This window comes from Psammomys obesus, unplaced genomic scaffold (assembly GCF_907164565.1).
Source record: "Psammomys obesus unplaced genomic scaffold, mPsaObe1.curated_primary_1811, whole genome shotgun sequence".
Taxonomy (NCBI): Eukaryota; Metazoa; Chordata; class Mammalia; order Rodentia; family Muridae; genus Psammomys; species Psammomys obesus.
Genome location: NW_026590677.1, coordinates 8799701 through 8814438, shown reverse-complemented (window position 1 = coordinate 8814438; position 14738 = coordinate 8799701). Strand labels below are relative to the sequence as shown.

The 14738-nt window shown below is 40.8% G+C and overlaps 3 protein-coding genes across 14 annotated transcripts in view; 1 reads left to right on the top strand and 2 right to left on the bottom strand.

Annotated features, from left to right (window-relative positions):
• Positions 1-2585: 2585 nt before the first annotated feature.
• On the bottom strand, positions 2586-5592 carry Tceal5 (transcription elongation factor A like 5). The gene is made up of 3 exons (XM_055608276.1): positions 5409-5592; positions 4037-4104; positions 2586-3418 (listed from the first exon to the last, which is right to left on the bottom strand). The coding sequence occupies exon 3, from the start codon at positions 3390-3392 to the stop codon at positions 2817-2819; it is 576 nt and encodes a 191-aa protein (XP_055464251.1). The 5' UTR covers positions 3393-3418; positions 4037-4104; positions 5409-5592; the 3' UTR covers positions 2586-2816.
• Positions 5593-5872: 280 nt separating this feature from the next.
• Positions 5873-14738, top strand: part of Tceal7 (transcription elongation factor A like 7) — a 17016-nt gene continuing 8150 nt past the window's right edge. For 6 of the 10 annotated variants that reach the window (XM_055608270.1, XM_055608274.1, XM_055608268.1 and 3 more), the window contains exons 1-2: positions 13250-13307; positions 13856-13901. The gene's annotated coding sequence lies outside the window, so the exon portion shown is untranslated. The other 4 variants (XM_055608271.1, XM_055608275.1, XM_055608267.1 and 1 more) reach the window with 4 other exon arrangements.
• LOC129677623 (protein BEX2-like) lies at positions 11836-13389 on the bottom strand. 3 transcript variants are annotated; one of them, XM_055608263.1, is made up of 3 exons: positions 13228-13389; positions 12807-12882; positions 11836-12467 (listed from the first exon to the last, which is right to left on the bottom strand). In XM_055608263.1, exon 3 carries the CDS (start codon positions 12460-12462, stop codon positions 12073-12075), a length of 390 nt encoding a protein of 129 aa, XP_055464238.1. In that variant the 5' UTR covers positions 12463-12467; positions 12807-12882; positions 13228-13389; the 3' UTR covers positions 11836-12072. The 3 variants fall into 3 exon arrangements, with proteins under 3 accessions (XP_055464238.1, XP_055464239.1, XP_055464240.1); XM_055608264.1 differs by lacking the exon at positions 13228-13389 and adding an exon at positions 13137-13215; XM_055608265.1 differs by lacking the exon at positions 13228-13389 and adding an exon at positions 13134-13214.

The window sequence follows — 14738 nt, the reverse complement described above, 5'->3', positions numbered from 1 at the left end:
GAAAGCTACTACCATAGCCCATTTGGGGAAAAAAATTGTGCAGTAATTTCTCCCCTGCCACATTTCTTTTGAAAAGGTAAATTTCAGTTGCATAAGAAAGAAGTTACATGAGACAAAGTGTGATAGCTAATGCCTCAAATCCTAGCACTTGGGAGGTAAAGGAAAGAGGATCATGACACTAAGACCAGCCTTAGTTACATAGTGAGGTGTAGTCCATCCATGTCTTCATGAGATCTTGCTTTAGCAATAATGACACTAACAAACTAATGAGTCTACATATTCAAGAGTATGCATATAAACAGGAGCAGAAATAGTGTGAAAACTGAGATCTTCTGATTTGATGGTTATTGTCTTTATTTTGTAAGTTTCTACTATGTGTTGTGGGAAGCAAAATATGAGTAAGATAAGTCCTTGGGTTTGTAAAAGGAAAGTCTGAGAGATGGGGATTCATCTCATTTGGTAGAATTTTTGACTAGAGTTCATGAAGCCCTGATTTTTTCTTTTTGATTATTATCATTTATTACAATTTATTCACTTTGTATCCCAGCCGTATCCCCTCCATCATTCTCCCCCACCCAATCCCACCCTCCCTCCCTTATCTCCTCCCTGCCCTTCCCCCGTCCACTGATAGGGGAGGTCCTTCTTCCCTTCCATCTGAACCTAGCTTATCAGGTCTCATCAGAACTGGCTGCATTGTCTTCCTCTGTGGACTGGCAAGGCTGCACCCTCCAGGGGGAGGTGATCAGAGAGCCTGTCACTGAGTTCATGCCAGAGAAAGCCCCTGCTCACCTTACTAGGGAAACCACTTGGAGACTGAGTCTATGGACTACATCTGAGCAGGGGTTTTAGGTCCTCTCCATGCATTGTCCTTGGTTGGGGTATCAATCTCTTCAGGGTCCCCAAGGATCAATTTTTATGGCTCTGTTGTCTCCTTTTGGAGCTCCTGTCCCCTTCAGGTCTTTCTATCTCCCCCTTACTTCATAAGATTCCCTGCATTCTGCCCAAAGTTTGGCTATGAGTCTCAGCCTCTGCTTCGATATCTCAATCAGTAGTCTTTCAGAGGCCCTCTGTGATAAGCTCCTGTCCTGTTCCCTGTCTTCTCTGCTTCCGATGCCTATTGCCTTTATCCTTCTGAATGAGGATTTTGCATCTTCCCTAGGGTCTTCCTTGTTGTTTAGCTTCTTTAAGAGTATAAATTCTAATATGTTTATCTTATATTATGTGAAGCCCTGATTTTAATCATTAGCTCTTCTTAAACTTGGTGGTGCGTGCCTACAATTCTAGCATTAAGGATATGGAAACAGGATTTTTAAAAAAGCAAAAGATCATTTCTTGTCTACATAGCCAAGTTCAAAGCCAGCCTAGGCTTAAATGAGACCTTGTCACAGTGTAAATAAAGACATAAATAATTAACAAAGGTAAATACAGTGGATCTAATTTTTAGTTAAGATTTTAGAAAGCATTTTCCACATTTTTTGATTGACAACTATTAAAGTAAGTAAAAGCTCATTTTAAACACATTAGAATGGAACACAATAGATATTCTACTTAACAAGCTTCAGGAAAATAAAAGAGGCATTGTTACCTCAAGTTCTTCACTTACTAATAAGAGTGGGTGTCTCAGATGGATGCAGAATCCATGAGGGAGAAGGCATAATTCCCAGGGGATGTAGCATTTGCTCAAGGGAAGGTATCACCCACATCTCAGCTTCCTGCATCTTCTTTTGGGCATAGATGAGACTACCTACAGTTATCCTCCAAGTGTCTCATCTGCTGATGTGAGTGCACATCAGCAGCACTTGTTGCCCAATTTGTTTTATTCCATTGTTCTGTTTTGTAAGCCTTATCTATCCCTAGTTCACATATGACAGAGAAGCAACATCTTCGAAGGAATTGCAAAAACTCCTCCAATTTTTACTCCCAGGGGAAATGTAGTTTTACCTGTAATTCTGCACTTTGACAAGAATTTCAACTGTCTCCTTTGCCTTTGCACGTTTTAATAAGTTATTTTAATGGCTTTATGAGACAGGTCTCACTCTGTAGCCCTGGCTGGCCTGAGTTGGCTAGCCATAAAGAATAAGAAAGCCTCAAAGTCAGAGATCTGCCTGGTTCTGCCTCTAGAATCTCAGGACCAAAGGTGTGAGCCACTGCACCCAGCCTTTTAGTTTACTTTTTATGTTTTCTTTTATAACAAAAGTAACCTCTCTTCTTAATGGGGAGGGGCTTTCATGAGAAAATGAAAAATCTCAAATCGCACCACATGGAGAAAAACATCATTTTTTAGGTCTACATAGTTACACGGTTTTTCTTCTGTATGAATATTCTTTTATAAAAAATATATTTATTTATGATGTACACAGTGTTCTGCCTACATATACACCTGCATGCCAGAAGAGAGAGACGATGGTTGCAAGCCACCATTTGGTTGCTGGGAATTGGACTCAAGACCTCTAGATGCTCTAGCAGCACAGCCAATGCTATTAACCTCTGAGCTATCTCTCTAGCTCCCGTGTAAATATTCTACATAATGTTTGTTTGTTTGTTTGTTTGTTTGTTTCAAAAATGGACTGATACTGTTTCTGTGGTTCTGCAAAGTGTTAACTTTATTATTTCACAGTATACCATGAACATCTCTTCCATGCACATGGGTGAAAGTCCTTTACTAAAAGACAGAGTGCTGTCTGCTGGTAACAAGAGTGACACCTAAAGAAAAATATCAGCACAAGGTTAAAGCACAGAGCCCGGCAAATGCCTGCCAGGAAAGCAGGGCTGGCAATATTTCTCATCAAAGAAACCAAAAGGAAAGGCCAAAGGCATTAAACAAAGGGAGCATCTTCCAAGTCCTTCTGGCCCCTGCCTCCTCCCCTGACTCCCCTGACTCCCCGCTGTTGGCCCCTGGGGACTAATGCATTCTGTGCCTCTCTTGGCACCCAGTGAAAACCACCGATTTTCTGCCTTTTCCTCAGTTCTTCCTGAGCCCTAGTGGCATCTGCACACTCTCTCACCATCTCCTCACTGCTTACATGCCTGTCCTGTAAGTCCTCCTGGGAGTCCTTGGGAGAATCATCTGTCTCCCTGTCTGTTTTTCGTTTTGCTTTCCGGGGCACATAATCTTCAGCAGGGCGCTTTTCTGCAGCCTGTGCCTCGCTGGCTGGCTTTGCCTGGAAATCAGGCTTGCCCTCCCCTTTAGACTTTCCCTGCTTTTCTGGCTTCACTTCACCTTTCTGTTGTCCCTGCTCACCTGTCCCTCCCTCCTTTAGCTTCCCCTGGTGTGCTGGCTTCCCCTCTGCATCTGACTTGTCTTCATTTCCTCCCTCTTCTGTACTTCCTTCATCTTCTGCCCTTTCCTTGTTTTCTGGCTTTCCTTCATTTTCTTTGTAGAACTTTTCCATGTTGTAATGTTTCTCTGTTGTCTGTTCTAGAAGACAAAGAAAAGAAAACTAAGGACCTTCAGATGGCACAAGGTTTTAATAGTTGCTTTCCTTGGTTCATGGTTCTCCCAACCCACCTTAATCCACCTTCCAGGTAAACTCTTATCCATATATTCCCTTTCCTTTCCCCATACACTTCATACATATCCACATGAACCAACCTTGCAGGAAATTTCAAGAGTGTTTCTTCCTACCATTAAAGGGATGTGCTAAGACAGAAATGTGAAGAATAATGGTTTCTAAACTTTGTTCTGGATCTGCCCACAGCAGCACTAACTATAGTTTTAGCTTACAAAGAAGTACAGGAATCAAGGGGCATTTTCATTTTTTACTCATTCTTTCATTTACAAAACTTACAAAAAGTGCACATAGATTTCAAGTGTCCTCTAATAGCCTCAGAGAATATGGCAAATGCCTTCCTTTCTCCTCACTCTCATAGCCTCCTCTTTATCCTCAGCAGCAATAAAGGATCACATTCCCTTAGGATCTTGAAATGCATTTTGAAATTGTACTATGAAGGATTGGAGGAATCAGGCATGCAGTGGCCTCCCCCAGCTTTTTTTCTACTTCCAGGGGTGCTGAAAGGCATTCCTTCTCTCACTAACCTGCACTGATACTGCAGTTCTTTCCTTTTCTTGGATGGGTTGGTGCCCACAGCCACAGACCTGAAGACCTGTGGGGAGATAGGAATCAGGGAGTGAATGAAGGCTTAGAAGACTGAACAACTGACAAGTAGGACACAGCATTTTTGTCAAAACTTTCCCAATTCCTCCCTTTCTCCCCATCACCCTTTCTCTGTATTCTCTGATGTTTCTCCCACATATCTCTCTCGAGAGTTTACCTTTTTCTAGCCTGGAGCTATGGGAAAGAAAAATTCCTTCCAAATTGTTTCTCTGTGTCTGATTTCACTCCCCAAATCTACTCTCACTTCACTGAAATGAGTAGAGCTCTGGACTATGAAAGTCAGAAGGCAGGTCTTACTGCCCTCTGCTCTCTAGACCAGTTTCCAACCCCTATCCCCACCCTTAGGGTTCCTTGATAATGCACAGATGGATACTTTTCTGAAAATGGAGATAATAGAAGCAGAGGAAGACAGAGTAGTCATAACCACAGCACACCACTCACCCTTTCCTCCCCACATACACAGGGAAAAAAAAGAAAGAAAAAAAAAACAGCTTTCTACAATGAAAAGGATGGATTATTTCTGAACTCTAACATGTTGGGTCCTTATTACCTCCTTTGAAAGGTTCTTCCTACTTTAGTCACCCTCTAACTGGGAGCTGAGCCTCCTACTAAACCTGTTTCTTTCCTCTACAGCAGCCCCCCACCCTTGGTCTTCTCTGCCTATCATTTTGGGCTCCAAAATGGTTGGGGGATGGAGAAAGTGAGAACTCACGCCTTGGCCTGGGGCAGTCCACTTTCCTCAGCCTAGAGGCCTGTGCCCTTCCCCTGCTACCTAAAATGGATTAGGCCATCACCACCCCCACATCCCCGTTGTCCCCTCCCCCGCCCTCCTCCGCTATATGACAAATGTAGCTCAATCACTGTTCTGAAGAGATCTCAATTGTTATTCTCTACCATCATCTCCCTCCAATGACCCCTGTCCCAGTTGTTAGTATTTATTTGCAGTCCACATCCATTTCCTGCACCAAGTCGGGAGCAGCTGGAAAGGAGTAGAGTATATAGTTTTGAGTCCGCTCTGGTCTTAGCCTTCTTGTCATTCCTACCCAGCGGTCTACAGGCAGTGAAGGATTTGTAGCTATCCCAGGGAAACGACTCCTTCTCACATTTCCTTCTGCCATTAGCCCACATTTCTCCAAGGATATAAGAGTGCTACCCCCAACAGTCACACAATCTTCTGCGCCAAAATGAATGGGGGTGGAAAGGGGGCGGTATCTGAAAAGCAGACTGAGTGCTCTGCTCAGTAGCCTCTGTCCATTCCCACCCCTCCCCCAGGAATTCCCGGCTTGTACCAACCTGCCGGGCTATAGGGCAGTTGCCCCCACCCCTCTGTCGTTCAGCTTCGAGACTGCCTTCCTCCACGGAGATAAGATAAGGAGCTGGTTGCTGGTACCTGGAAGAGAGGGACTTCTGCAAAAGGCTGCTTCTGATCACGTGACAAGAACGTCACCAGTGGGCTCTGGTCCTTAGTTCCCCTCCCAAGCATCAGAAAGTGCGTCAGGAGCCAGCCTACTTTTACCCTCACTACCCCCACCACCTTCTGTCCCTTCCCCCACAGCATGAGGCCTTGTCATTCATCGTGTTACTTGCAAATTCCAGAGGTCAAATATGGTTCATCCTGTGGTACGTAGTCATTAGGAAAAGGCTGCATCTTTTCCTAATACCGCTGCATGTTAAGATCTCAGAGGATATGGGGGCCACTTTATTTAAAAAAAAATATCAGTTCGTGTACTCCTTCAATGCACTTTGTCTCTCAGCCACGGACATTCATTCTACACATGGTCTTCTTTTCATAAAGGGTACAGGGTGGATCATTTGGAAGGTAAGCACATTTTTGAAATGGAGATTTTCTTCTCTTTTTAATAATTTTTTGTTTTATTTCATTTACTCTGCTGGACATGTGTTATTCTTATAAGCACAAAACTATTTCATTTAAAATAAAGGAAAAAATTGGTCTCCTGTAGTTTGGGGTTTCCATGAAGCCTGGAGAAGTAATTGCTGCAGGGAGAGCCCTTAGAGCTGCTTCCTTTCTGAGGTCATTCACAATACTTGAGTAGAAGCTTCCCTAGAATGTTTTCTCCCTTCCATTTTACTTAGAAGATATGGCTTGCAAGGTCTCTCAACTCTGCAACTTCACCTCCAAGGTCCCAGGAGAAGCGCCTTGCCACCCTGCAGGGTTTCTGACTATAATCCATACTTATATTCTCGTACTTTCTGACTTGGCATCTGACATGCGGACCATACTGCTTCATCTAGGTCATGTGTTCTGAACTGACCACACAAGATAGAATATAAGGTACATGTGTGTAGGAATTAGTGGAGTATGTATGCCATGAGAATTTTGAAATAATGCTGATATGTAAGCAGGTTGACATAATGAGGAAGCAGGAAATATAAGCTTGAGAAAAGAGGAGAAGTTGCAATAGGGGAGATGAGAAACACATACTGCTCATTTATTTCCTGAGTCCAGGCATTTTCAAACTGTGAACCCCTTGAAATTATGTTCAAAATTATATACATGGGCATAAAATATATACATTTTATTTGATGTATACATTGCCAAGAATAGACCCCATTGGTTTTGTTAAATGGTTTATTAAAAGGCCTGGGCTGAGGAGATGATTCAGTGGGTAAAAATCAAGTGTGACCTCAGTTCAGTTCCAGAAACCAGGTAAAAAACATAGATGTGGTGTAACCACAAAACTCTGCTGGCAGAAGGAGAGGAAGAGAAAGGAGAATGGCCCAGAAGTCTATGGACCAACTAGCCTTGAGTACATTGCATGTCAGAAACAAGAGAGGACCTGCCTCAGCAAAGTAGAAGAAGAGTGCTTACTCCTGAAAGTTGCCCTCTGACCTCGGCCATGGTACAAGCACATCCAAATTCACCTCCTTTCTTCTCTCTCTCACAACAATAAATAAATAAATTTAAATGTTCAAAGTTGTATATTATATATAAAAGATGAAAGCCACTGGTCTAGAGAATATATAAGGATACATATTATTTCTAAAATCAGTTTTCTTTATTGTCTTTTGTAGGAAAAGGCATATAACATAAATTAATCATTCTTAAATGTGTAATTTCAATAATATATAGTACATGCAAATTATTCTGCAGCCCTCACTGCTGCTTAGTTATGAAATATCTTCATTAAGCCCTAAAGAGCCCTGATACCAACTAGGCACCATTATCAGTTCTCTCTTCTCAGTCCATAGTAATAATTAATCTGCTTTCTGTCTCTACAGTTTAATGTAGCCTTTGTATTTCATTTAAAAGAAATTATTAAATACATAAGCTTTTGGTCTGATTTATCTTATTTCACATAATGTTTTCAGGGTTGATCCACATTTTAACACATATGATGCTTCATTCCTTTTTGTCCTATATTTATTCCACATTTTCTTTATTTTTTTTCATAGGTTAATGGCATTAAGGGTATTTCCACCTGTTTCTGAGAACACTCTAAAAAATGAAAAAAACAAGTGAAGGAAGAGTTTATTTTAACTTACAGTTCAATATATAGTCCTTCATTGCAGGGAAATCAAGGCAGCAGTCTTCTCCAGGGACAATCCCATGATAGATTACTCAATCGCCAGTGGTCAGATCTAAACACATATACGTATTAGTAACATTAAAAGGACTTAGTAGATTGTTTTTCTAAATGTGTGTATGTGTGTAAAAATAATTAAAGAATAAGAGACCATAAATGTGAGTGTGTCATAATGGTGGGACATGGGAAGAGCTGGAAGAAAAGGGATAGAGAATGATGTAAATACAGTACTTGCATATGAAATTTGCAGTAAATAAAATTTGAAAATGATTGCCTCTTTTGAAATAGTTTGCTGTTTTTGGATTGATCCCAGAACCTCAGCCATGCTATGTAAATGTATATCCATGAACTATTCAAATGGCCTAATTTCCATTTTACTTTGGGCCAGGAGTTACTGCTTATACATATGTTAATTGTTCCTATTTTAAAGATTTTGGCATTTTCCAGGGATTTCTTGTGATTTTTCATTTAATTTCATTGTGCTCTAAGAACACAGTCTCAAATATCGCTTGAATCCTGTTAATATTATTAAGACTTATGATATGACAGTGAGTATGACCTATATTGGTAAATGTTCTGTGCACATTTAAATTAGGTATACATTCTACTGTTTGGTAGTGGGAAGTTACATATGTATTAAACAGAATAAATTGGTCCATGTTGTTCTGGAAGTCTGTTTTCTGTTTGCTTGTTCTGTTAATATTTTAGAGACAATATTTCATTTCTGACTTTTATTAGGGATTTGCTTAATTTTCATTGAGCTATGATTTTTTTTTTGCTTCATGTAGTTTGAAACATTGTAATATGTGAAAATTTACCACTTAAAATTATGTAATGCCTTAATTTATCCCTAGTCTTCCATTCTGCAACTTATCATGCTTAATATCAATATAGTAATTTGAATTTGTTTTGATGAACACAAAATATTGTAGTTTCCATTCTTATAATCTATTTTTATTTTATACTTAAAATGAGATTCTTATGGGTAATAAACAATTGTATTATCTCTTTCTATCCAATTTGACAATCTTTATAATCAAGATGTTTTGATCATGTGTTAATATGATTACTGCTATGTTTGGGTTTAAACCAACCATCTTGTTTCTATTTGTTCCATATTTTCTTCATTCTCCTTTTCCTTTAATACATTTTGGATTGATTGGGTCTTTCAAGAGTTAATGTCATTATTTGTTTAGCTATAATTTTCATGATTCTTTAGAGGGGTATAGCCTATATCTTGAATGCATCAAAACTAGGTTTTTAATATAGAATGAAATATTAAAAGCATATACTTCGACAATCCTCTGGTCTTTGTTCTATAATTGACACATATTTTACTGACATATTATAAATCCTGCGATATGTCATAAACTGTAGATACTCGTAAGGCTAATATATATCTCTTCTCAAATAATTTTGCTTTGATTGAACATTATCATTTCAGTCATTCCCAAACCTGGAAATTCATCTAGGTTTTATATTTTAGTTCAGGGGGATAAACCTAGTCTCTATTCATTTTCATTGGTGTTTCAATGATAGTCAATGACGAAAACTTTATTTCACTTGTGTCCAGAGTGTATTTTTAGGTTGCTGTGCCTATTCTCTCCTCTAAACTAGAAAGTTCATTCTGCAACACATTCTGTGGCTCCACATCAACCTTCTGTTCATTTAATTTTTTTTTTCTCAGTGATTTGCAAATTTTAAGAAAACATAATTTTATTAAAATTAGTGATGTATCTGCATTGCTTTGGTTCTGTTAGCTTGTTAGAAATGTGTAAGCATCTAAAATGTATACTGATTATTTGTTGAGTACCAATGAATCAGTTTTTCTCATATATTTCACAAGTACTTACTAGATGCCTATGATAGGCTAAGCCTCAATGGCACAATTCACTCATATATATATAAAGCCTCTTTTTTGCCATTAAAAGATGCTTTCAGCCAAATATGATTTCTCATGCCTGTAATCATACACCTTGGGCTGAGATAGGAGGATCATTGTGAGTTCCTGTGTGGGCTACACAGTGATTTCTAGGCTAGGCTATCTTAAAATCCAAAACGTCCACAATATTCTTTCAAACCATAACAAACTAAAAACTTCAAATATGAGAATCTCTATAATTCTTTCAGCTGTATTATAGAAATACATATTAGAAATAAAGAATTGATTCAGTTAAAATTTTATACGTCAAAAATCACAATAATAGTGATCTATATGTTACTGGAACAAGATCAGATCTCTTTTTGAACATTTTTTTTTCTTTGTGAACATCCCTAATCTTACTGCATGTACCTTGCCAGAATTTTATTGCTCATCTTTCTTTGTAAAGAATTGAGAAAAAGAAGCTCATTATTTTAGAGGCTTCATTTCTATGAAACTTAGGAAAAGGCATCCAAACCCTTTGAGCCTTTTTATTAACTGCTGTCTTCACGAATTTTCCTTACATTTCAAGAGCCTGGGAGAGGCCAGGACACTTTGGAATTAAACATATCATTCATATTGGGGTTTGTTACTTTCCATAATGGGTGTTTTTACCTGTTAACTCTTTCTCATGTTACAGTATAAGGCAGAGGGTAACAACCGTTGTGTATCATGACCAGGTGAGAGTCTTTGCAAATGAGCTATACTTTCTATTTTACAATTACTCAATACTGACACTGTAACATAAAATGTGTCACAAATAATGTGTAAATGAGTTAGCATTTGGTGTTCCAATAAAATTTTATAAACACCAAATTAAAAGTCCGTATGTGTTCCAAAATAATTTTTCAACCATTCTTACAGCCCCCCAAATAAACAGTGGGCTACATTTGGCCATGAGTTATGTACTAACCTGTTCTAGAGTCCTAAATTTTAAGTTTATTTTTGCAAAACACTGGCACACCTAGCTCTGCATGAGCCTGTGGGTTCATTCCCCAGTACTACAAAATAAAATCAATTTTCATAAATGTACTTTTTATGTAATCAAAATCTTGATACACTACCATGATTTTATGATGCTCAGCTCAGTATAGAAAAACAAAATTCTGTACATTCCTAAGTTTCAGGTTAATGTGGACTGTTGCTTCAGGTTCGGTGAGCTGTTGTCTCATATGTCTGCTATAATCTGTTCAACTAGAGAGATAATTGCCCCAGATAATTTTTTTAACAAAAAGATAAACAGAAAGGAATCTAGCTACACATGAAGAGTAGGATTCAGTACCATGGGCATTTCAGAGAAATCAGAGAGAATCTCTCATTTTGGGGATGGAGTCTGGTGTAGAACTCTAGTATATAGACTTTCTCAGGAAAGGATGAGAATAGGGCACAGTAAAGCAGAGTGCACCTATTCTTTGTCCCATGGGGCCTTTGAGTAAAGACCTGGTCTTACAAACACTCCCTAATAACTGAAAACATTTCAGAGATTACCTTACCCACATGCCAAGAGGATGAAAACTTGCAAAAAGTTCACAGATTACCTCATCTAGTTCATACAACAGCCCTGAGGTGACTATTTTCACCTTACTGATAAGCATAAAGATAGATATTAAATAGACTTATCTCTTATTTTCTCAGTAACAGATGCCAGATGATAAACTAGATCTGAGATTGTCATAAGTCTGGAAAGTTCTCACATTGTTTTTTATAGTTATTAAAATATTTTCATTTTAAGACTTGTTTTATTCATAAGTGCTTTGGCTGCATGTATGTCTGTGCACCACATGTATGCCTGGTACCCAGAAGTCATCAGATTGCCTGGGACTGGAATTACAGATGGCTGGGAGGCACCTTGTGGGTGCTAGGAAGTAGAGCTGGATCCTCTGGAAGAACAGCTGGTGCTCTTAAAAGCTACACCATTCTTAGTCTGGAGAAATGGCTCACAGATTAAGAGCACTGGCTGTTCTTCCAGAGGTCCTGAGTTTAATTCCCACCCACAAGATGGTTCCCAACAATTTATAATGTGATCTGATGCCATCTTCTGTCATATAGACACAACATTGTGTACATAATAAAGTAAAACTTGTTTTTTTTTTAAAGAGCTAAGCCATTTCTCAAGCCAGCAAATTCTTCATTAAATGTCTTCAATTCTGAAAAATGAATATAAAGAAAATTGTTTTCAGTTTTCCAAGTGATCAACACTACTTACTCCAATTATATGACTATATTCAGTAAAATTAAGTAAAAGTGCAGAGAATGCCTTTTAAATCTGCTTTATTAGCTTCACAATATTTAACAAGCATCTTTCCATGCAACTGATAAATTCTGCTAACAAAAAGAATTACAGTGAAAAACACAAGTTTCAACTAGTAGCTGATAAGAGGAAGAGATCCACATAAAAGAAGTAACCTCAAAAATTTTACAGCAGTACATCACAAAATGTAAGTTTTGGAAGCAGGGGTCTCCCTATTAACTTGAGAGAAAACCTCAGGACTCAGGGCATAAGGCAAAACTCATCATGATGGCCATGGTGAGGCGGGTCAGTGCTAACCGCCCGCTGACTATGGCTCAGCTGCCTTCCCCTTAACTTCTCCATGAGCTGCCTTCTCACGTCCTCCCCAAACCTTTCCGCATTACCCTCTCTCATCCTTTCCTGGGGCTCTCCAACCCTATGCATCAGGTCCCATCTATAGTGCACGATGGGCGGCCTAACTCGGAACCACCTGCGACTGCCTCTAGGCACACTATATTCGCCAGCTTCGAAAGTCAGGGCCACAGCTGGCGCCCTTTTGCTAGCATCTTGTGGCTTTTCTTCGTTTTTCTCCTTTTCCTGATGGTCATTTTCCATGTTGAGATTTTTGACTCCTTGATCTTTGGACTCCATTGCTCCTGAGAAAGAAAGGAAGGAAACGATTTCTTGATTGACTGATCAGTAACGAGGACAGAGTCTGTACTTTGCACCTTCCAAAATTCATTTCCCCACCTGTGAGGCCCATGGGCTCTCTAGAGAGCCTAATTCCAATCCACATGTCCCCAAAGCCCACCGTTTTGTTGTTGTTGTTTGTTGGTTTGTGTGTTTCCCGCAGATCCATCTCCCAAGTATTTGCATCACCAAAATGGAAGAATAGGATAGAAAAGAAGGATGCAGTGGAGGGGGCAAGTTGGGCTCTGGGATGTCGGACTGAGCTTTTCACACATTCCCTTTCCAAGCACTGACCCTGCACCCACCTGGGCCTATCCTTGTCTTCTCCTCCTCTTAGTGATGCTCGACACCTGGTACCATGCGAAGCGAAGCTCCTCAGACCTGCGGAAAACGCTGAAGTGTAGGTGGGAGGACCCGTGCCACTGCCCTGGGCACCCCTATCCGGGGCAGGCTCTTCCAGGGGACTCGCACCCACCACTTAGCCCCGCCCCACCAATCACCCCTGGGCATCCCAGATGCAGGCGAGCCAGGGTCTACGGGAAGTTGTCGCGGGGCGCATGCTCATAGTCCCCGAGGGTCTCTGCCTGGGCCCGCCCCCATCCGGCAGCAGTGCCGCTGGGCGTGGGGACAACCACCTGCAGCCTCGGCCTGCGCTGCGATGGCCGGGCTGGGGGTCGCGGGACCCCAGCAAAGGGTTCCTTGAGTCCAGGTTGCAGGCTCCCTCACCAGCTCCGTCGCTCCGCCTCCTGCTTTCCGCGCAGCCCGGTCTGCGTGCTCTGCAGCACCAGGAGCACTACTAGGAACAGGTGCTTCTTCCAGGGATGGTGGTCTGGAGGGTGTGAGCGAGCAAGGGCAGGTCCAGAGACCCCAGAGAGGGGTGTGAGCCTGCGTGGGCTGGTCACGTGGGACTCGCGTCACAATCCAAAGCTCCGCCCCAGCCGCTATTTCCCCCTCCTGCCCTCAGTGTCTTGCTGTGCAAAGTCCAGGCCCTTTCTTCACCTCCAGGTCCCTTTAACATTTCCAGCTTGGGGCCTGTCACTCTAAGCCCTAGGCATTTCATGGCCGACAGAGAAGGGCAGTGTGTTCTCTTTGGGCTGCTTGCCATTCACAGTTCTCTGGGGGATTGATTTTCCTCTCCTCTGTTTTCAGGATGGCCCTCTTTCCTTCTGCTGTCCCATCATTTACCAAAGCTCTCCATTTTTCCTTCAGTAAAAAAAAAAAAAAAAAGTTAATGCAAATTTTTAAAATTAATTTCTTTCTTTCTTGCTCTTTCTTTCTTCTCTCTCTCTCTCTCTCTCTCTTTCTCTCTTTCTTTCTTTTTAAATAATACAAATGCTTTATTTAATACCTGCAGGTCGTCCCATGGGTTAAGTGGTGGATATCCAGGACCCATCAGCAAGGTCAGTGCAAATTCCTCAGTCTCTCTTTCTAACTCCAATAGTGTGAGCACATCAGCTTCTCTAATGGGGTCTTTGAGATTGTAGATCAGTTGATGTCATCCATAAGTCCCACATGCACCTGTCTGCACAGTCCCTGCAATCTTGTCCTGCTCAGCACGTCGGTTACCTTAGCCAGCTTGATGGGCTGCACGTGGATCATGTCCATGATGGCAGTGATATGGCAGAGAGACCCGTTTTGCTTTGTTTTGTTTTGTTTTGTTTTGTTTTTCAAGGCAAGGTTTCTCTGGGTAGCCCTGACAATCCTGGAATTCATTCTGTAGACCATGCTGGTCTTGAACTCAAAGATCCACCTACCTCTGCTTCCTGAGTGCTGGGATTAAAGGCCTGTGCCACTACCAACAGTCTGATTTTTTTTTTTTATTTTCTTAATGCATTTCTGTATTGTACTTTTGGTGATAAAGGGAAAGCATACATCTTTTACATATAATGATAATAGCGGAGAAGAAGAGACTATCAATTGCAGAGTGGAGGGGCATGGAAGGAGTTGGACAGAAGGGGCTTGGGAAGGAAAAAGTAATTATGTTTGTATTAAAATTTTAAAAAAGAAAATGCAGGTAATTGGTGTCTCTTCCTTTTAAAAACCGAGCACTTACAGAACTGAGGCAGGAGGATCTCTAGTGGAACACTGGCCTAGCCTGGGGAGATGCTGTCTCATTAAAAAGAGAGAGAGATAGAGAGAGAGAGAGAGAATGAAAGAAAAGAAAGGAAGAAAGGAAGGAAGGAAGGAAAAGAAAGAAAGAAAGAAAGAAAGAAAGAAAGAAAGAAAGAAAGAAAGAA